The sequence below is a fragment of the Argiope bruennichi genome, chromosome 2 (genome assembly GCF_947563725.1).
Source record: "Argiope bruennichi chromosome 2, qqArgBrue1.1, whole genome shotgun sequence".
In the NCBI taxonomy this organism is placed as follows: domain Eukaryota; kingdom Metazoa; phylum Arthropoda; class Arachnida; order Araneae; family Araneidae; genus Argiope; species Argiope bruennichi.
This window is the reverse complement of record NC_079152.1, coordinates 110,561,065-110,584,090: the sequence shown is the minus strand read 5'-3', so window position 1 is coordinate 110,584,090 and position 23,026 is coordinate 110,561,065. Positions and strand designations below refer to the sequence as shown.

General features: G+C 28.5%; 1 protein-coding gene across 1 annotated transcript in view; it reads left to right on the top strand.

The window, feature by feature from the left end:
- Positions 1-20,947, top strand: part of LOC129958568 (protein limb expression 1 homolog) — a 152,818-nt gene extending 131,871 nt beyond the window's left edge. The window contains exons 3-4 of the mRNA XM_056071135.1: positions 16,423-16,563; positions 19,595-20,947. Of these exons, the coding sequence (XP_055927110.1) occupies positions 16,423-16,563; positions 19,595-20,014 (561 nt within the window). The 3' untranslated portion in view covers positions 20,015-20,947. The remainder of the gene's footprint in view (positions 1-16,422; positions 16,564-19,594) is intronic.
- The last annotated feature ends 2,079 nt before the right edge of the window (positions 20,948-23,026 follow it).

Sequence of the window (23,026 nt, the reverse complement as noted above, 5' to 3'; positions counted from 1 at the left end):
AATTGATTCATTTCCGTTTATCGTTAAATGAATAAAGACTTTGACGTTTATGAAGATATACATCTTATCTTAAACTAAAATTATGATATTTACAGGATAAACTCCTATTTAAAGACACATTTTTTTAAAGTAATTTGTCACAAAAATTATGCTAGTTTTTTCATATAAAGAACAAAATTTCTACAAATTTATTTAAAAATTAATTTTGATATTATTATTATTAAACATCAAAATTTTTTGACGACCAACTGGTCTAAGCATGCTTTATATTTAATTACAATATAAAGCAAGCTTTCGAATATTTAAGCCTCAAATTGCGATAGATGTTTAAAGCCGTGTTATTTTAATAATCGTACACCTGCTTCATTTATTATGAGCATGGAACTTCCAAATGGCATTTCATATACATAATATCATAGTTCCCTTAAAAACCTAATCTTCCGGGTAATCTATATTTTAAATGCACTTTATTTTTCACGGTACTGTATTTACACGGTATTGTTATTTTATTTGTTGGAGGATATTTCCAATTAACAGTTCGCCTGCCCAAAGCGTTTCAGTCATTTTCAATTCGAATTATATCTGGAGAACCTACTAGTCATACGAGATACTGGATATCTTCTCTGTTTAAAAATTCTGAATAGTCTCCATGAAGAGTACATTGTCGTCCATGAAGGTAAATTTTTCCTCATTACAGAAATTGCGAATATTAGGTTGTAGAATTATATCAATTTATATTTGACAGTCATAGTCATAGGTGAAACCACATGTAGTTGCATATGTTCATTGATCATGATGTCAAACCATTCTATGGCATTTCTTGTTTGATATCAGCCTATTGATCTCTTTCTGAGATATTTCCTGGGTAATAAGCTGTACAACTTCCATGCCAAATCCATTGGTATTTATAATCTGGCGACAATATGAATCTATTCTTATCTGATAATAGTACATGCGCCTAATCCTGTTTAATGTAATTGCGATGCTAACGACACCATTACAAATGGGCAGTAAGGCGCAGTATAGACAATGAGACAGGAACAACAGATAATCCTTCTTCTCCCATGTGGCTGGTATGTTTTTTCGCGAAATGCATGTTCTGTCGCAACAAGTAACTCCTTTTGCCATCTACTCATTTTATCACTGCTATCATGTAACAAACAAAATTTGCAATCACACATACTCTTCTTATTGTATCTACTTTTTCCTATTTTGCTTTTTTTTATAATTTGCAATCATTTGCGATAATGTTATGCGTCCTTAGAATTGTCTGCCAATGCATACGCATTCTTTCTTCCTTAATCGTTAACAGTGGAAAAGAAACCGAAATTGAAGAAACATATAATTTGAATTTCATTGCAGACAATGGTATTTATTGATCCAAAACTGTGCAAAAAAATATTGTTTTAAAGTTTTCAAAGTTTTAGAAAAATTTTACGATAGTTAAATAGGTATAATTAGCAGATAATTTTTTTTAAATTTCAAAACAGTGTAAAAAAATTTTATACCATTTTATTTTCAATATTCTTTGCATAAAAATGCCAAAAATCTCAATTATTCTTAAATTAATTAAATAAATTTTTTAAACCTACAAACTCTCACGTAATTCTTAAATAATTAAAAGTTTGAAAATTTTCTCCGATTTGTATATTTTTACCCTCAACATTATTTTCGTACTCAATTTGTTACCTCTGGGTTAAAAGATTTGTCCTGTCATTTGCCAACAGACATTCACTCACACGTTCTCCTTCATTTGTAAAAAAGATGAATCAAAGAAAATGTTGAAAAGAAGAGAACGCTAAGAAATAAGACTGATAAACATAATAAAAGACCTGAAATCTCAGAGTAGTTCGCTTTTTTTTTTGTTAAATATTCGTTGACAAGTTTGCTTACATGACGAAATGTTTAGGATTACTTTTTTCAAAAAATATGAAATTCCAAATTTTGATTTTTAAACTAGCTTTATGTTGTAATATATTTAAATATTATTACATCGCTTATATTTATTTATCAGTTATTAAAAATACAGCTTTGTATAAATAATTATTTAGATATATCCACATTCTGCTTTAGAGGCCATCATTTTAAAATCAGAAATTCTTTGGATCCTGATAATTTAAACTGTTTCATCACTGAATAAATCGTTACTCTTCCTCGACAAAATATGCAAGACGAAAATATTTCTTTATATAAAATGAGTAAAAGGTAGAATTTGTTTATTTATTACATGTGGAATAAGTCATACCTGTACTATAATCATTTACAAAATTGTAATCCTTCTTACATATAGATTTGACAATTTTTAGAGAAAGAAAATAATACATACTTTACAATATAAAGCAGGATTTCTTTTTCTTAAGATTCTAATGCAATTTAATATGTTTCGATTATATCTGCTCTACGATGCGATTTTTTTGCAGGAGAAATACATTTTAAATGAAGTTTCCTTATTGTGAAATAATATATATGTTTCTAATAGCATATATGACTTAACTAGAATAACATTACATTCATGTTGCTGCCAGAAACAAATAAAAATATAGAAACATCTCTTTTGCACCGCATTACAAGACAGGAACATTAGCATTTTTTAAATTTTAGGATTATTTAGCCATTGCTATAGTGACGGAGTCTTAATTTAAAATCAAATTTTTGAATCTGGACGATATTCTGCTGTCTAAACTTCTAAGTCACACTAACATTAAAACACTTTATTCTTGACGTGCATCAAACCTTCGAGGCTCTGCTTCCTGACGGAGGAGTCCCATAACTAGGGATTGCAATATCGGACCAAAATTTCAAAACCGGTTTTAATACCGGTATTAGAAATTTTAGAAAAAGAAAGAAAACACAGGTGTTTCTTTGTTTTATTTGCCATTAGAGAGTGTAAATATCACAAAAAATAATTTGTAACTTATAAATTACAACAGTATATAAAGAATCACAAAAAAGTAAGGGAACATCTTATTTATTTAAATCACAAAAAAAGTGTAAGTATCACTATTCAGTCTGTGGTATTATTACAAATTTCTGAAATGTGAACTTAAAAAACATAATGCATCCATTGTACTGTCATTAAGTCTGAAAAGTAATTTTGTGTAAAAATGACCAGCTGTCGAAAACGCTCTTTTGCCATCTACGCTAGTCGGTGGTACTGTTAGCAATGCGTGATATACTTTTCCAAGTATTTACCACTAAATCCCTCATCTTCAAATAAATCGATTTCTCGTCGGATGGTTTTGGATATAGCTGATTTCTGTATTGTATTTTGGTTCGTTGAAATTTTTTTATTTATCCCTAATTCAAATTTTTGTTCAAGAGACAATTCTTTTTTATAATCGACATTAGTGTCATCATAATCTTCGATAACTGAACCGAATTCTTCTGAATGTGAATAGGTTTGTAGGTAAAAAATTTTAAGAAAATTTACTATAAACTTAATCAGATTTGAATTGGTTATTTTCTTTTCTTCTTTTTCATTTTCATTTTTAAAATCATTATAATTATGTAAATACCATAAGACATTTTCTATTTCGGTATGCCTTTCTCTTCTGTGCGATTTTTCAATGTAATATGTAATTCTTCAGATAGTGATGTGTGCTGTTCTTTCAGAGACTGCAACATGAAATTTATTGTTACATTAGCTGTTAATAAATTAGAATCTCTCCGGCATAATGTCTCAATAGTCAGTTTTATTGGGAGTAGAGCTGATACAGTTCTGGATATTAAGTCGAATTCACTATCTGAAAAATTAATTTACAGGTTTAATTCGATTATTGCTTTTTGGATTGGATTTCTCAGTTTCAAAAATCGTTCCATCAATGGGAGTAAACTGTTCTAACGTGTTTTAGAATCTAATATTAACATATATTCTGTTTTATTTTCAGTTAGTATATATTTTAGTAATATGTCATTTTTTTATAGGGGAACGTTTAAATATTTTAACACTTTTTCGAACTTTATAAATTATAGGAAGCTATTCTTGATGGGTTAATATTTCATCCTCATTAGCAATATCTTCTTCAACAATTACATTGTCATTATCTTCTTTGTTAATATCACTCTCACTACTCTCTTCAAAGTTGGAATCCGAAATTTCTATATCCGCAGTATTTGGATTCTTCTGTTCTTTATTTTTTTGGTATAATACATCTATTACTCCTAATTGAATTCCATGAGCATAGCACAATTGCTGATTTGCACCCATCAACTTTCCAACTTTTTTTCATAACTGGTGCTCCATCAGTCGTTATGGATACAATATCTTCTTTCAGGGATAATTCATGTTTCGCTAATTCAGATTTAAGCAACTAATTAAGCCATTAATTACCTAATTAATTCCGCCCGTTAAGGTAACATAAAAACAAAAACGTAAAGTATTTTGCTATGTTGGCGATCCCTGAACATATAGTGGAGACGACAAAATTTCTAGTAAATACCGAAAAATTTTGTGAATTTTGAATTACAAAATTGTACAAATGGCTCAAAACACCGGTATTGCAATCCCTACCCATAACGCATAGTTATTGTTATTGCTGTATGGACCGATATTTAAAGCATCTATGAAATCGGAAATTTGAGACAGAACAATGCAATTCAGCAAAATGAAAAGAGCTACTATATATTTTTTTATTAAATTGGAATTGCCATAACGTTAATTAAATTTCCAAAATTAAGCATATCTGGACTAAAATACTGTAGTGCATATATTTTAAGACCATGAGAAAAAGATATATTGCATTCGAGAGAGACGATATTTTCTTTTAAAATTGAAAAATGAAACCAGTCTTAAAATCCTAATTTTAATGATGAGATATAACAGAATGGAAATTACAAGTTTTTTTTTTTAAATATATCATTTAAAAACATTTCAAAGCTAACTTTCCGTTCCCATTATATTATATTATGTACATGACTGAACCATTAGCTGTAATTGTTTCATTAAACGTCAAACAAGGAATTCCTTCATGCCATTATTTCTTTTCAATGATCTTATTTAGCTAAAATAAGTCTAATTCAAATTAATTGATGGTAATTAAGCTCTAATTAAGGTACTCAAATAAGAACAAACATTCTTATATTAATGCGACTCAACCTGTGCGGTGATATTCATTAGAACACCGCGAAATCATAAAAGGAAAAAACTTAAATTACGAAAAAGAAGACAAAAAAAAAATGGAAACATAAATATTGAAAACAAATTTAAAAAAAAATTCTTCTTTCAATTCTTTGTTTGAAGCATCAAACAAAGAATTAAAGCATCACCTTTAACAATAGATGACTGAGCTCAAATAAAATACAAAAGATTCTTTTAGTATAATTAATTATACCTTCCAGTTTTATCTGAGAGGGTTGCGATTAAAAATGGTTGAATCAGGAATATCTGTGCCTTTGTCTGAGCATCTAAATACTTCAGAACAGTTGTGAAATTAAAAAAATCAAGTATATTTCTATATTTTCAATGTGAAATAACTCCACATTCGGATTAAAATTATTCAGTGGAAAAAGTATATATAAGTACGGAATAAATTTGGTAATTTTTTTAATCAGTGATCTTTGTTCATCATAAAAATGAAATTTGACTAACAGAAAATATTAGCCTCTACTTTCTAAAAAAACAGTCAGGCGAACATTTTGAGTTTCACTATCCAGCAAAAAGATCATAAATTAAATCTGCATTTGCATATTTATGAATAGTTAGAGTCTATTACAATACGCGTATGAAGGAAAAATATATAATAATAAATATAGCTTTCATAAGTAACTCTATAAAAAAGTAAATGTTAAAATAAAAGTTTTCTACATGTTTGAGCTATTCCGGTTGCTTTATGAAATTTTAAAAAAAGTGTTAAAAGATTCGTTGATTTCTTTTCTGGTAAAATATCTTTCATAGTATTCTTCGATCTCTTGTTTTATAACTAGAACACGTCCAATAATAATTCATTGCATCTAGAATTTATAATTTTTAAGTAAATTCCTGACAAGGAAAGGGAAATTACCTATTACCTGAAGAGGGTTCCTACAGCCCCAATATTTGTGTGCGTATGTGATAAAGTAGAATTTTTACTCATTATTAAAAATTAATTATCTCTCTAAATATTTGAATTTAAGCATAAAATTACTTTAACTAGGCAATTGGGTAAGATTGTATTTTTTTTTCTACCTTTCTGAAGATCTAATTTCGACCAATTTAAATTCTAAAATTTAACTTGCCATATCACGTGAAAATCACAAGGCTCACAGAAATGCTGATTCATCTTATTTTCGAGAAATCTCTCGTCACAAAATCATCAGAAGAATGCATTTCTACAAAAAGAAGGAATCTTCTTATCTATTGGAAGATATTCTCACCTTTGAAAGTGAAGTTATTGTGGTTGCAATAGGTGTAATAAGACTTTTCCAGTAAGTGAAGTGTTAAATACGTTTTCAATGTTATAAAAATTATTCATTACAACTTCTGATAGTTTATCTAAGGAAATACTAGTAAAAGGTGTCATAAATTTCTTTGAATTAATTTTTTTTGAGGAATTCAATAACTTTGGGAATCTTTGAGAAGTTCAACTCTCGCATTCTCTTCCTCGTTGTTTCAGCCTTTATGAAATAATGGAAGAAGTTGAAATTTTCTTTTACTTCAAGACAAAAGGAATACTCCTTCGTCTTTTGGCATCCTGACCGAAATTTCTCAAATGAGTTTTCGGTTATTTTTCTAATGAAACTGGATCTGAAGTATCGGCATCTGTCGTAAATGATTTCTTCACGTATTTCTTATAAAGTTTAGCGACTATTAGTTCTTTGCTATGTGAGCCCAACAATTCACTGACATCATTATTTTTCTTTTTGAAAATCAAATTTCCTAGCAAGAAATACACATCTTTACCCACCCGTCCATCATTTCCTCCACGTCTACTACAATGAGCAAAATGATCAATATCCAGGGTTACTTTCAGATCATGGATAAAATTTTCTTTTTATTTCTGTTTTTTATCTGTATTTCCAGATTTGATGTTTGTATTATTTTATAAATTATGAAATATTCGAATTCATTTTTTTAAATTGTGATTATTCAAAAGAGAAAAACAGGAAACCACATTGTTTCGAATTTGCGTTATTCAGTATTAGTGTATTTTATCGCATTGTTCCGGTACAAAGCAAAAAGGATATTATATCTCTCTCTCTTTTTTCTTTTTATTCGGTTCTGTGGAATGGTTTAAAACCCTTATGAAATCCTGAATCCAACCTATTATTCAGGTTATATCGATTGGTGACTCTTGTAAAGAGCCCCCCCCTACATGGATGCTTCTTAAATATCAGGTTACATCAGTTAGAAAGTTCGATATTGATAGATTTATAAAAGCAAGCATTTTTCTCTTTCTTTTTTCTTTTATTTTTATGTATAATTGCAAATTTGTTATGCTCTTGTTCTCGAAAGAACAAAATGCTGTTTGGCCCGAAAAATTATAAATAGCTAAAATGGTTAAGAACTGTGCGATGCAATAAATAAATTTGGATGACAAACTGATGGAAACGGTAAATGAATGGAAATCGGACGTGCTTACATTCAAATATATTATAAAGGAGATAAGGTGTAGTAGCAGCGGCCTTTCATAAAATGATACATAGTTAGAAGATATAGATAAATATTATAAATTTTAAAATGAGTATTGTTAAAAATAATTTTTTGAAATGCCAACTGTATCAAATTTAACTAATAAAAAATCTGTAAGTGAAAAAATAAGAAAACTAATTACACTAAAAGAATACAAAGTTAATTTTGTATTATCTAACAGTGTAATATAAAAGGGAGAGTTCTTCCTTCCACTTCTTCGTTGTATCCACAAACAATACGTTTTGAATTTAGCTAAGCAGTATAAAAATAATCTAATTAATATTTTAGACCAATATCTTTTCGCGTTGTCCAGTTTGCTCTAAAATTTGATTTGGATCTATATTTTTGATAAATTTAATTTGTTGATCTTTTTACGGTTTTAATTCAATGTTCTTACACACGCGCATCTTGTTGATGTGAGTCATAGCTTAGGTACATTTGGTCATATCTTACGAATCGTTCTAATCCCCCGATCGAGGCTGGAAATTACGGAATTACAGTCCATCTTAAAATGGCCTTAGTATTTTTTTTAAACAAAGAATTAATATAATCAACATAAATGAAACGAAACATACAAACGCATGAATAAATAAACAAGCAGAAGTGCTCTTTTTTGGTGCATTTAGTCAAAAATTTCACGCAACAGATTTTTAGTTTTGATGTTAAGGTCAGGTGACAAATTTCCTTCATATATTTTATTGCGTTTTCCTTTAATCATAGTCATATATACCTGAACGAAGAGTAGACATTCCGGAATATCGATTTGGTTTAAAGTTTAATATAAATCTACAAATTCGGTATTGTAACTGCAAATAAATTTCATTTATTTATCTCTTTTCAATTGTGAGCTAAAATGATTACCTACAAATAGTATTTTCAGCGTTGGATTTTTAGGAATTTAAAGAGATCTAAAAATTGGAGATTTATTAGCTTCAAGTTCAAAGTATTTGACAGCAATAGTACCTTGAATAGTGTATATTAAAGCCTTAAAATTTTTGAAGGAAAAATTAAATTAGACTGGAGCTTCCAATTCAAAAAAATCATGTCATAATTAAGTTTTAGGTTCCATTCCACTGGTTTTTTAAAATTTATTTATTGTTTTAAAAATGTATTCTCAATTTTAGTAACGATAAAGTGCACACATAAAAAATATATTGATACCATCGCAACGTACATGTTTATAAACGTCATAACTGGAACACTAAAAAGTATTGTTGCAAAATATTTAATGAGAATTAGAGTAAAAAATTTTATAAAAACAAGACTGGTATAAATGAAACGTTCATTTTTTTAAATTTTAAAGTTATATAAAAATGAATTTTTATGCAATAATATACTCCAAAATTATTGAGAAATAATGCCAAAATAACGATAAAATTTTATTTGAAAATCTAATGAAAATTTTGAAAACTTTTCTTAGTGAACACCTTCAATATAAGAAACAATTCCGGGCAAGATGAAATAAGTCTAGGTCCGACGAATTTCTTGCATCATGTTGCATTTAGCAATTTGCAGATAATATCTGGATTATAAACGTTATATTAGAAAGAATTAAAAAGAAACATTGGTCATTTAAATATGATTCCATTTAATAAAAATTGTGATAGCATGAAAAAAAGTTTCAAAATAATTGAATTTAATAACTAGATTTAAAAATACAAAGGGGGAAAAAATAGGAAAATGCTTCAATTTTTTTTGCTTGATTTCTAAGTACATATTGAATAAGAAAATTTTCAGTCATCCCATTATAATTTGAAGATAGTGGTAGTAGATTTAGGCCATCAGACTTTTTTTTCCAGCGAGATATTATATCCGTTCGAAATACAGAATCGGGAATTTCGCGATCTTAACACTCAGCGCATGTCCTGGTAGTCACAATAGCGAAGGCAATAGATTTCTGAATGAATCGGAAACAACCCGTAATCAATACATCACTGCCACCGTGTTGAGCGTCTGGTGGTGCCCCATGTCGGGTGAGGGACCACACAAATCAAATGTTGTGACAGCGCCGGAATGCTTCAAATATACAGTTTAGTTTTTTACCCAAGATTTATAAGTGCCGAAAGCTTTCTTGATGGCTTGATTTACTGATGCCTTTTATTGGTATATCTCGCAAGAACTGGTTTTTGCAGTCATTTTCCTCAGCGGACGCATTTTCATCGTTTTCTTTTCCCTCTCCGAGACATTATCTGAAATAAACAAATGACGTCGGATGTAAATCTCCCAGAATTCAATTTAATAATTTAATTGCTACTTGTGTCGATTTATTCCCTGTTATTTATTGGAGTAATGAGAGTTCATTTGCATCAGGTATCAAATTTATGGCCTCTTATGTCTCCTGCATAACTGCCTTCTGCAGTGAGAATTGCTTTCGGAGTGATCGGTAGCCGATTAGACTTGTAAAGGCGTAAAAAGAAGAAGAGGCCCGGTGTTCGGAAACCAAAAATCGGCTTCAATCTAGATAACATGGTTAGGTATTTCGGATATTTTTCTTTCGTTCTTTTTTTCCTTTTTAATGTTTATAAATAGAAAATAACCAGTTTTGACTGCCGCGTGAAAATCTTTTTTTGACATAGCAGGTGACAATAAAGAAATTTCGATTGGTTCTGTATAGTTATTGGTTGTCCAAAGTTAAGTCAAATCTAAAAAGACATTTAAAAAAAAGCAATATTTCTAAATAACGGAAATTTTAAGAAAAATATTCCGTAATATTTATATACTATATTATTTTTATATATTCGTTTAATTTTATTTTAGATTTTTGTGATTTTTATTGATAGATTTCGAAACACTTTTCAGATAAGAAAAGAGCATAACAGACAAAATTATCTTTAAAAAGTTTCAATTTTGATTTTCGATTTATTGCCTGTTTGCTAAACAATTCTTGTCAGAATATACATCTCCTGGCTGTTTCTTAAAGCTATTTTCATAAAAGCAAATCTACCCATCTCAAAACTGACAATTGAATGGATTGTGCCTGTTTTCAAAGTAGAATTAATTATCGAATACATATAAATAGTTCCAACAGAGGGGAAAATCTTTAAGCCTCAAATTCTACTTATTAAAAAAACCATCAGCAATTTCTCAATTTTATTTGCAATATTACGTTAAAAATATAGTTCATTTTAAAATTCTAACGTACATCTTTATACAAGTGCAACGACAATGTAGTTTCTGTGTTAAAAGTTTGCTATATGTTTTTGTCATACTTTTATTTTTGTCAAACATTTATACATAGAACGAGAATTTCTCCAGTGAATCAACAACAACAAAAAATTGTGCTTTTGGAACAAAATTTCTCCAATGTTTTGAGGGTCGAAATTATTTTTGGTGTACAGAATTAAAAGTTTCTGCTGAAGAGTAACTTAGAAAATTTCTGAAAACTGTTAAATGGTTTTAAATTACTTCTATAAATATTTAAAAACTATTTTTTATGTATCAAAATGTTACTATAAAAATTTTTGCATATCAAAATTTTTAGTAATTTTCCCTTTTACCACTACTCTGTTGAGTAAAACTAGGTCGCGGGACCAAATAAGAATTTCTAACCATGTGTTTAGAGCCAGATCTGCACTTAATTCCATTATTTTGCTCTTAAATTGAATCGAAATTTTTACTTTTTTCAATTGTCATTCCAATTTCCTCTGCTTCCAATTCTTCCAATCTTTGTTCAAAATTAAAAATGTAAAGAAGAGAACGAGAAAACATGACTCTGCGTCTGTGAAAACTTAAAAAATCGTTTCGCATATACCATGTAAAATCAGAGGAGATATTTAATACTTTTTCAGAGAAAGATTTTAATAGATCATAATTCTTTGAAATTTCTAACAATTTCCGAAGAATTATTGTTGTCTGAGAGACAATTATACATACACAAATTATAATTATTTTTTCCTTCATTCCGAAAATGATTTTGGTGATTGGAAAAAGAAAAAAAAATTTAATTTTAAGATAGTATGCATACTTAATGAAAATATTTAATTTATTAATCATTTAAGCTAGATGAAGATGGAATTATAAATCTTTGTTATGAAATTGGAATCAATTTTTTTTAAATCTGTTAATGTGTTTGTTATGATAGTTTTAAGATAAGTCTTATTGCTATAATTGTTTTTTTTTTTTTTTTTTTTTTTGCGAAACGAATGGAACAAAGTCCTATCAGAATAATCTTACCATATAAAAATATATTCATTCTCTCAGAAACAAAAATAACTTTTTTCACTTTTTCGCTTCATGTTAAAAGAAGGAGCAAAATAGAAATTCATAGCTTACAGGAACAAAATAGAATTACACAACTTACAGGGAACAAAATAGAATTTCTCAGTTTTCAATAGAAAGCTGTTTAATTGTTTATTAGATCAATGTTATGGATTAAAAAGCGATGATCATAATATTAAGAATTATAGGAATAAAATAACAATAATTTTGAAATAAGAAATGAATAAATATCATGGAAGCTTTCCTAAAAAAATAAAAAGGTTAAGATTTTATATTTGTTTAAATTAAAATACAGGTACTTATTCCTTTATTCATACGGCTGCTCATCAAAATGAATTATATAACATGTTTAATAGTCTTATATAACATAAGTTTAATATTTTGGAAACATTTCTTTTCGCTCGAAAATTTTATTAAAATATGATAAATTTTTACCAAACTTAAATAATTTCTTTTACTTTTCTTTTTTTAAACAATACTAATATTTTGCAAATTTTTGAAAACTTTATTCAATGTATTTATTTTATAATTATTTGCTGTAAAGAAGAAAGAATAAATAAACCTCATAAGAAATTTTAAAGGGGGAAAAAGCCGATAGAGAAATAATAACTTATTGATTGCATTTCAGAGAATTTTAACAAATTCTCTGAAAATGCAAAAACAAAATATGTGGCATACGAAGAATACAAAATGTTGTAAAGAACGGCTGGTTCAAAAATGGTATTGATAATAATAATATTCACTCAATAGCATAAGGGAGGGGCATCAACATACCGTGGAATTAAAAATTATGCATGTTTCTTCCAAAATTATTTGTGTTGAACCTGAATTCTTCTGTTAGAAAGAAGGTCCGTAGAGTGCAATTATTTTAAAATTCGGACTCGGGCATATACATAGAATCTATCGCAAGATATAACTCTTTGGAGAAACGATAATCCTGAAAGGAAGTAATTAGAATCCTCTCGTAAGCTTAATGCTGTCTATAAATGACACAAAAATGATTTATTAAGACGAGATACGGTTTGACAGGATAAATTATGGCCTCAGAATAAATCATTCTCTCTTTTTGCTCTGTTTTGTTCACATTTTTATAGAACAATCTAAAAAAAGAAAGTTTGTTTTTTTCTCATGCGCCTCCGGTGTTGTCGTCAGTTCCTGATGACAAATGGAAAGATAAATGTTAAACGAAAAATGAAAATTGATGGAATTGCAAACAAGATTTGTTTTCTCTAGGTCAACGTAACAACTGGTGGACTTCATACTTGAAGGAATCCGAGGCATTTACTTCTAAAGAGAACAGTACATTTGCTCTACTGTGATTCTTATTAACACTTGCTTGGTTGATCGCAAACCTAAATGTAATGATCCACACAGATTGAAAAGTAATGGAAAAAATGTCTTCCTTTCCTAAATTCTTCAGTCGTACACGAAATATACAGGTAGAAAGCGTTGTAACGTCCAGATTTCAATGAATGCCATCAGTTTGACGAAAAATACATTGCCGTATCGATCTCTAAAACTCTGTCCCCATGTATGTGAACGTGATAGCTAAAAAAAAGATGAATGAGGTGGGACGAATCTGGTACAAATCTGATGCTAAAGTTTTTACTAAGTAAAACTTTGAACATACCAAAATGCTCGATATGTTTGAAATTTGAAACTGGATTTGTCCATAGGAAGATGTACTAATTGAAGTTCATATTCGAATTTTTCACTAATCATAAAATAAATACAACAAAAGGCCATATCAAACATTTTTTTAATTGGGCTTTAATAGCTATGTTAAATGAAAATATAATACAGATTTTTAGTTATTTCAATTGTTCACTAAAGTGTTTCCATATACGTTGAATCAAAATATCACGTAAATTTTAATTATTGTGTTTGATTAACAGGATTTTTATTGTTACATGCAATTATTTGTGTGCAAGCATGGCAATTGAAGCAGTAGTGTAATTTATTTTAATATTATAAATAGGAGAAAAATCATTTGAAATTGTAACATTGAATAGGTAATTTTAAAATGGCTAAAAATAGTTTTGTTCTAATAATTTTACGGAAGCTAAGTCCTCAAGAAACCAAAATTAACTACTCATAAGCCAGCAGTAGCGAACCGTCTGTGTAATTTTATAACCTTTAAAACGATTTTTTGAAATCAATTAAGAATAAACGAAAAATTAAGAAAACCTAATTAAGAATAATTAAGAAATATATACTCACATTTAATCACATATTGCAAGTGAAAAAAAAAATAAACAAGAAAACCGGGGGGGTGGGAGAATACTGCGTATTTCGTGAAATATATTTTATTTCCTTAATCCATAATATCATGACGCATTGTTTATGAAAATTTTACCAATCATTAAGACCAAAGTAAAGGGTACCTTTTATTCTTTCTTTTCAGTAAAAAGATAGATAATCTCATTTAATGAAAGAATTCTATTTCGAGAATTTTTCAAATGAAAATTGTCAGGTTTAAAAATGCATATTCGAAAATCAAGCAATTTATTTTCCATGCCTTTAACCCTTTATCTATTGACGGTACTTATAGTACCAATCACCTTAAAACTTTATAGCACAACAACCATTACTTATATTCTGATGGTACGTTTTAGAAACAGTCTTTTAAACTCTTCTTTTTCGTGATAGATGGCCGTAGTTGTTCTAGGCTGATGAATTTTGCGAGGAAGAAAGCTATTTTCGAACGGACATAGTGTTCTTTTGCTGCCATTTTGTACAGATTGCCGCTCTTATCTTTTCTTTGCTATAAATATATAATATCAAACCAAATTTGTGTTGTATTTTTTTTTTCATTCATTCTGTATTGTCTTAGAATATTATTTGCCCAATCATTATAAGATGACAGATTATGTAATGTGATTAACGATCGAATTATTCGGTGGTACTTATAAGTACCGCCAGTACACGTAGTGCTGAAGAAAAACTTGTTTTCATTTTGTCCATGTAATTATCTATAGTATTTCTATTTGTTATAATGTAATTATGAAAGTGTAATGTAGCAATATGTTTTAGTATTTTTTATAGAATTCAATTATAGATTCTTTTTAATTATTTATTTATTTATTATTACTAACACTGTCAAGAGCATTTGAAAATGTTAGTATTGAATGCGAATTTGCTTTTGCATTCCGAATTTAAAAAAATAAGCTAGATTTTACTTGCAAAGTCTAAAGGAGACTCAAAGAGGGTACCAAAATTGACCCATTGTTGTAAAAGACTACAATGGACGCTTGGGAGGAATTGATAAAGCCGACATGTTACGTGCTATTTATAATAGGGACAGAAAAAGAAAAAAAAAATGGTGGCACAGGCTTTTTTTTTTTTTTTTTTTTTTTTTTTGCTATGCTAGAAATGGCATATGTAAATCCATATATTGCATATATGGAAGGAAGTGCGTCGTGAGAAAATGTCGTCCCTCGAATATAAGCGCTGCATTACCAAAGGATTACTAACAAATCAAAACCAAAACGAAAAAGGAGACCTAAATCTAATGGAGATGAACAAACTTTTTGTGCAAAAAAGAGAAAAAACGCAAATTTGTCTGTTTCCAATGATATTCGTTTAGAAAATAGAGGATACCATTGGCCAACATTCGTGTCGAATCAAGGACGTTGTGAATTCTGTGCACTCAAAACTATTCAATCAAAACTACATTCAAAATGCTCAACTTGTAATATATTTTTGTGCATAAATGAAAAAAAAAATTGTTTTTATGATTATCATCAAATGGGAATTTCTACCTTTATTTTGTATAAAATAAAATTATGTCAATTTGCTAATTTCTTTGTTTTCTTATGAGTGTTTTTTGGTTATTTAGCATTTTTAAGAGGTTAAATTTCATTAGAAATATCATCCGTAATTTTTTCTATGATGAGGAAATTTATACATAGTGTACTGACGGTACTTTTAAGTACCACTTTAATAAATTAGTTCTAACAAAATAAATTTTGCACCGGGGAGATTTTTTTTCTTGTATATTCTTTATTTATCAATATGGCAGCTAAAAAAATATATTTATGAAGAAATTTTCAATAGTTCATAATGCAGTAGATAAAGGGTTAACAAAGAACATTTAGTTGTTATTTTTCTGAAATCTCAATAGAGAAAATAAATAAATCGATTTATAATAAATGAAATGAAAAATGAAAATATTGATAATTTGTACGTTGATAATTATGCATTGATAATGGCGAGAACTCAAAATAACTGATATCGAAATTACTTCTTGATATGTAAAATGCTTGAATCATTCATGTGTAAGTATGCAAATACTAAATTTGTTCGAAACGAGTAAATGTTATTGTTCATGCATAACTGTATTTTGTTAAATTTAAAATGTTTACCAATTATTCTTAACTCCTTAACATATTCTAGTGATTTTTAACTTTTAAATACTTAATCTTATCAATAAAAACGATAATAATAGATCTTCCATCAATTTAAAAAAATTGATTTATATTTTGTAAATCCCTATAATTCGTATTTTGTTTTTAAAAAATTCTGATTTTTTTTTTGAATTTTTATTTAGTTTCTAATGTGCATATCTGATTTCCTTCCATTGTTATGATTTTTTTCAGAACTGTCCCACTAAAGCGGAAGCTAGGCGGAGCGCTGCCAAGATAGCTCTAATGAATTCAGTATTCAACGAACACCCTTCTCGAAGAATATCTAACGATTTTATCGAAAAAGCTGTAGAAGAGGCTAAGTCATCTTTCAAGGTAATTTTCTGATTCCTATCTATCCTCATTTCTCTTTAATCAGGTATTCTTTACTGCTTTAATTTTGTTAATAAATTTCAATTGATACTGTTGAAAAGGAAAGGTTTAAATATTATTGCTTTGCTTTCAATAGAAATTCGGTTTTTCGAACACCAAAACCGGTGTCAATTCCATACCACAGATGCAAGATACAAACACGTGGTATAAATCAAATAAAATGTATTGCTATTATTTGTAAATTTCAGTGTGAACTTAATTGATTACAACAACAACAAATATATTATAAAAGTTGTCATACATTAAATTTTTTTTTCAAGATGGATGTTATCTATTAAAGTGTTCCTGATAAAGTTATCACCAAAAGTCCAAATGTATAGTAAATCGAACTTTAAATAATATGACCATAGAATAAATAATAATTATAATGTTTTTAAATTTAGTGAAATGCCTGATTACATTGCCTGAATTTTTCAGTCAATTTATAAACGTTCCAAAGAAGAAAAAAAAATCTATAAATAAAAACAAAAGTGTGAATAGATTTTGATCTTAAAAAACACAGAAATGATTCTTACGTGTAAAAAAATATCAAACTTGTACTCAGAAGGTAAAAGGGATAACTACTGATTATTAGAAAAATGAATAATAAAAAATATTTTTTGAATGTTGTTCAGTATTATAGCAGCATAACATTTTAAGTCATTCATTATGATAAACTCGGATGTTAAAAAAATAATTTATCTGCATAAAATACGAGACATGTTCATGTCACACCCAATATAAATTTCAGTTGATAGTAGCTTTTAAAAATTAAAAGATTTATTTTTACCTGTATAGAGAATCAGATAAAATGTAATCAGGAATGCGTTTAGTCCATTGCAGTAGCACAGAAGAAAAAATGTATTTATATTTTAAAACTTTGATCAAATATTCCTTTTGACTTCAAGAACTGAGATCCGAATTTCAGGGTTATATGGGAAGGCGAAATGTAGTACAGTTACTCAGTCAGAATACCTGTAATATATAATTAAAAACTTCAATGCGCTTAATTCTGCTTATAATGACATCGAATGAGAAAAGTAGGCTCTTCGCTGCATTGTATAATACTTGGGAAAAAGTAAACTTGAATAAACTGACTATTTTAATAAAGAAGCCGGTCAAGCGAATGCTGCTTCCATCCACATCGATATTTCCACTGGATAATCCACGAAATGCAAACATGGTAGGGACATCCGTTGACTATCCTGGAAACGGGCGTTAGTGTACAAATCGTTGATACATTGATAATTTACTAAATAACCAAAAACAGCCAAAGTAGCGTCTCTGTAAATGCAATAAAATTTCTGAAACAAATACATGAGCGTGACGGGTACATATGCTGTATTAGTTTTTGAGAGAGTTACGGAGATTAAAATTATCCTAATATCGGAACAATAGAAATTGTCAGAAAAGAAAATGAAATTATATAATCAAAACAATTACAAGTATTTCGAATATTTAACTAAATTGTATTTGCTTTTTTACTTTCCAAGTTTCATAACTTAATTAAATCGTTATTCAACGCACTAATTAAAAAAAATCGGCACAGGCAAAATTTAATATTTTACTTGTATTTTTACGTAAAATGTATTATTACAGGGAAGCTATACCAGTTATAAGTTTTAATCTAATGTAATAACGCGTAGAATAATTAATTATCTGTATGTACGAAAAATCGCTGTTACAACTTGTCTTAGAAGCATGGTATGACCGCTTTATAGTTTGATTTTTTTTTTTTTAATTTTCAGAGATGGGGAATAAAGTGGAATAACTCTAGTAAAAGAGGGAAGTTTTCGTTTCTCAGTTCCTGAAGGTCAAAGGAATATTTGACCAAAGCTTAAATATATGTATATATATAAATTTTTCCTCCTATTTTCCCACTTTCAGTCTAATTGCAAAGGACTAATTTCTTATCTGGAGCGAACATATAAAAATATGCACATACTTTTTCATGAAAATATGATACCTAGAAAGAAGTAGTTGTTTATTGTATTAAACTATTCTTTTCAATATTTAGACCATTGTTATTATGCATTATATTTGCTTTCCTATGTTAACCGTCAGAATTTCCAAATTACTGCATATTTGTTTCATTTATTGAGAGGATGTTACGCTTTATCAATCTTGTTTTTTTAGTAAACAGCTATGCAATTTTATATTTATATACATTAAAACATAACTATTTTTAAAAAATGAAAAGGCAGCATTAAAAATTTTAAATATAAATTTAAAAAAAGATCAAATGTCCCATTTGTTCTAATTTTAAACTTTTTAACTTGACTTTTGTACCTTTAAAGATATATTTTGAATGAAAGGACCTATTAGTTTTAATATTTCATCAAACATTAATTTTCAGGAAATATTTTGAAATGAAAATTTCTATGAAAATTAGCGTTTGTCTAGTTTTCTAAATCAAGCCTTTTTTTTTTATATTATCTACATAAATTCGAAAACAAAGATACCCATATTTATCTGCATCATATTACAAACTGTTTTGATATTTTTTACAATTTCTCAACATTTAAAACACACGGGGCATCCAAAGTAAAATACCCGGAAAAAAAGGTATATCTTAATGGGAAGAAAATCATAAAATTACATTTGCTCTTCTAAATCAATTCATTTACATAATGATTAACAAGTTTCTATTTTATTCTGATAAATGTAAATATTTTGGAAAGAAAATTGTTGAGATGGAAAGAAAAACATTATTTACTAATTTCAAAGCCCATCATCCCCTTTAAAGCTTAACTGGAAAAAAATTTGTAATTGTTTGAAAGGCTCGAATTCGGCATATTTAATTCAAATGCAGACTTCTATTTGTCTAAAACAGATCATGCGCTAGTTATTATACAAAGTATATTGGAATAAGAAATATCATAAAAGTTTTCATCACGATAAAGGTTTTAATTCAAAATAACTTTATAAGCAAACTATTGACTTTTTTATTTTTCACAATATCCCTTTTTGATCAAGATTTTCTTCTTTTCTCTAGTTGCCTACTGACACAGATGATGCCGACAAATCTCATAGTGGAATCGATGCCTTCAGGTTCATGCTTGAATCCAATAAGGGTCGAACCATGCTAGAATTCCAGGAACTGATGACAGTGTTCCAACTCCTGCACTGGAACGGAAGTCTGAAGGCCATGCGTGAACGCCAATGTTCACGCCAAGAAGTTGTCGCCCATTACTCCCACCGGGCCCTAGACGATGATATGCGATCCCAAATGGCCCTCGACTGGATAGCCAGAGAGCAAGAATCCCCAGGAGTCATTTCTAGGGAGCTTACCAGTGCAGAAAGGGAACTCGAAGCTGCCAGGTTAGCCGGTCGAGAGCTTAGGTTTCCTAAAGAAAAGAGAGATATTCTCATGCTGGCATGTGGTCAAGTCAACACCGTCAATGGACTCAGCTAAAGATTGAGTTCGCAGGAGAGCTATATAAATACTATACATATATACAAAAGAAATTTATGACTCGAAATGGAGAAATCCAATCGTGATATGAAGCGCTTTTATAGCATAAGACTATTGATTTTCTTACTTTGGGTTTCGATAGATGAAGTCGAAATCTCAATGGGTGAAGCAGGCCAAACCTAATCTAACCAGACGTATGCTTCCAGAAGCAGTTTTACAGAAGAAAAAAATCACTTGCTTGTGCCTCTCTTGTGCCATTCTCATTAAAAGTGGTTGTTTCATTTTCATGCAGTTACCGACTAATTTTGAAAACAATAGAATATATTAATGGATGAATTCTGTGCATTTCATCGCCTGGACATGAAGAATGAATGAAATGGTTTCCATCACTTTTCCCAATGGCTGGTCTAGCTCCCCTCTTCTTTATGTGATATCAATTAACAGTGTAAATAACCGTCAGCTTTTTTTGCATCGAAAATATTGCCTTCTGGGATGTTTCTCTTTGTGTTACTAAACAAAGTTATCGTGGGTAATATTTTCACAAATACACAAGATTTATAAATCTCGATTGAAAAATGAGATTTATAGGAACAATGTCTATTTTTGAGTCTCATACTATTGGTATGAACTATAAACGTATTTTTATATGTTTATATATGAATGGTGATATTTCATTAATTCTGCAGAATTTGCAGAAGGGTCGTTTTTTGAAGGCTGATATTTTTTTACCGAATTATTGACCACTGTTGAATTTTTTTTTCACGCCTCGGTGGTCTTGTGAGATAGATATCTTATTATTTAAGCTTTTTTAATATAATTTATTTAGCTTCTTTTAAACACTGTATGTATTCTTTTTTTTCAGCCGTTCTTCATTTTCTTGCAAAAATTTGTGATAAATTTAGTACAAAATTTTTTAATTTGTTAAATATCCAGCAACACTTGTAACATGCTGCAAAATATAATTGATATAAAATCTTTCAATTTCCTTAATTCCTTTGGAATTTTTCATAATGGAATTATGCACGTTTTATCCTTATTTATATCAGATTTTGTCAAAAAGAAAAGTTAGCATTTAGCTACTTTTTAAATTTATATTTTCAAGGCGAATAATTATGAATCTGTTTTTTTTCTTTTCCTTTATTGAATCAAATTATAATCCACTTCAAAAATTCATGAAATGTATTCGATTTTCTAATTATATCAATATTACATTACAAAATATTACTTTCATTAATCTCAATATTCTACAACCATCATTTTCACTTAATTAAAGTTCATAATAACAATTCATCTATTAGAAATAATCACCCAATACTATCTATTACGAATAATGTTTATTTAAAATGGGAAGTGTTAATTTTTAGAAATACATTTTTGACTTTAGTCATTAACTGAATTAAACATTTATGCATTTGTTTTTGAATTAGTTGTTATGTACATCGTTCTTCAGCATATCTTGAATATATTTTATTATTCATTGTTATAGCAAAAAAAAAACCTTGATTATGTAATATTTATATACATATATTAATTTTTTCCATATTTGAGTCAGTTTTACATGTAAACAACAAGAAGAAATAGAAAAAAACATTTTGAAAAACTGAAAAAATATTTTCAGTTGATAAAAGCGATAGCTCCGTAAAAGTCAACTATCATTTCACTCCAAAAAACTATATACCATGCTTCGCATGTTTTTTTATCTTCTTTTTTAAATCAGATTGCTTTTTTAAAGAAAAATGAAAATTTATTGCCACTTTTCAAAATTTTCAAATACTAAAATTATTTACTATTCCTTTCTAACCGTTTTTGATCGAAATTAGATCCTATTAGTTTCATTAGTGATGTCATAATTTATAAATTTTACATAAATAACTTCTGCTCAATTTTTAAATGTTAACACCGATTTCTGCTCTAGCCAAAATTATTGTCATGAATATAATATTTTCAGATTATTTCTTTATGAAATAAATATCGTATGAAATATAAAATAGTGATTTGTTAATATCTATAAGAAATGAGACTCTAATAAATCCGGAATCTTAAAAACATTTCATAATTCAGGTCAATATAAAGAATAAAAGCAATAACTTTATATGTCTATAAAAACAGAAATACTTAAAAATAAACAAGTTCCCCTTGAAATAAAAGTCTTCCTTTAAGTATGTATTGCCGTTTTCAAAGAAGTCTTGTAATAATTTACATTTATAAATAGATCTCTTGTTATTTGTACAGGGATGCTGTTATATACTTGTTACTGACACTGAGTAACATGCCAAATCATTATGAACCTATCTGATAATTCCTGGAAATTTTAATAACAATCTAACGTCTCTTTTTTTAGTTGTAATTATTTTCATTCTCAGGCTCTGAATAATTCAATAGTTAAATTTCGTAGTTTTTCTTCTATTTTTGTTAATTAATTTTTTTTTATTCAAATAGCTGAAATTCTTTGTCATTTAAGACAATATATTACAAGAAGGAAATTCGTAGAGTAATTAGAATATTTTAACTAAAATAAAAAAAGCTTTACTTTATAAAAAAATTTAACATTAAAACAAAGTTTTTAAATCAAAATAATTTTTACAGTATTTTGGAGAAACCTATACATGGCAAATATTTGCATCTAACTATTGTTCAGATTATCATAGATTCAATATATATTCATTCAAAAGGCGCGGCAAATAAAAAATACAGCTGTTAAAACAAAAAATATTATAAATTTTAACCTTCTGAAATGCAAAAGGGCATTAATTACCGCCTATGATCTAACCTTAAGTAAGAAAACCTTGGAACACAGTCATGTTATCCATTCCTTGCCTGACCACGCATAGCTCAGTATCTGAGGAACTGATCCCGAAATCATTCGTCCTCTTTTCTTTCCTTTTGTCAGGATTCCACCTGCATTTAATTCCACCGAAACGTCTGCTTAGAATACCAAGCAGTGTTTACGCCCATTTATATTCATTGTGCAATTCATATATCCAACAAAGAGAGCCAGCTACCTTACTTGAG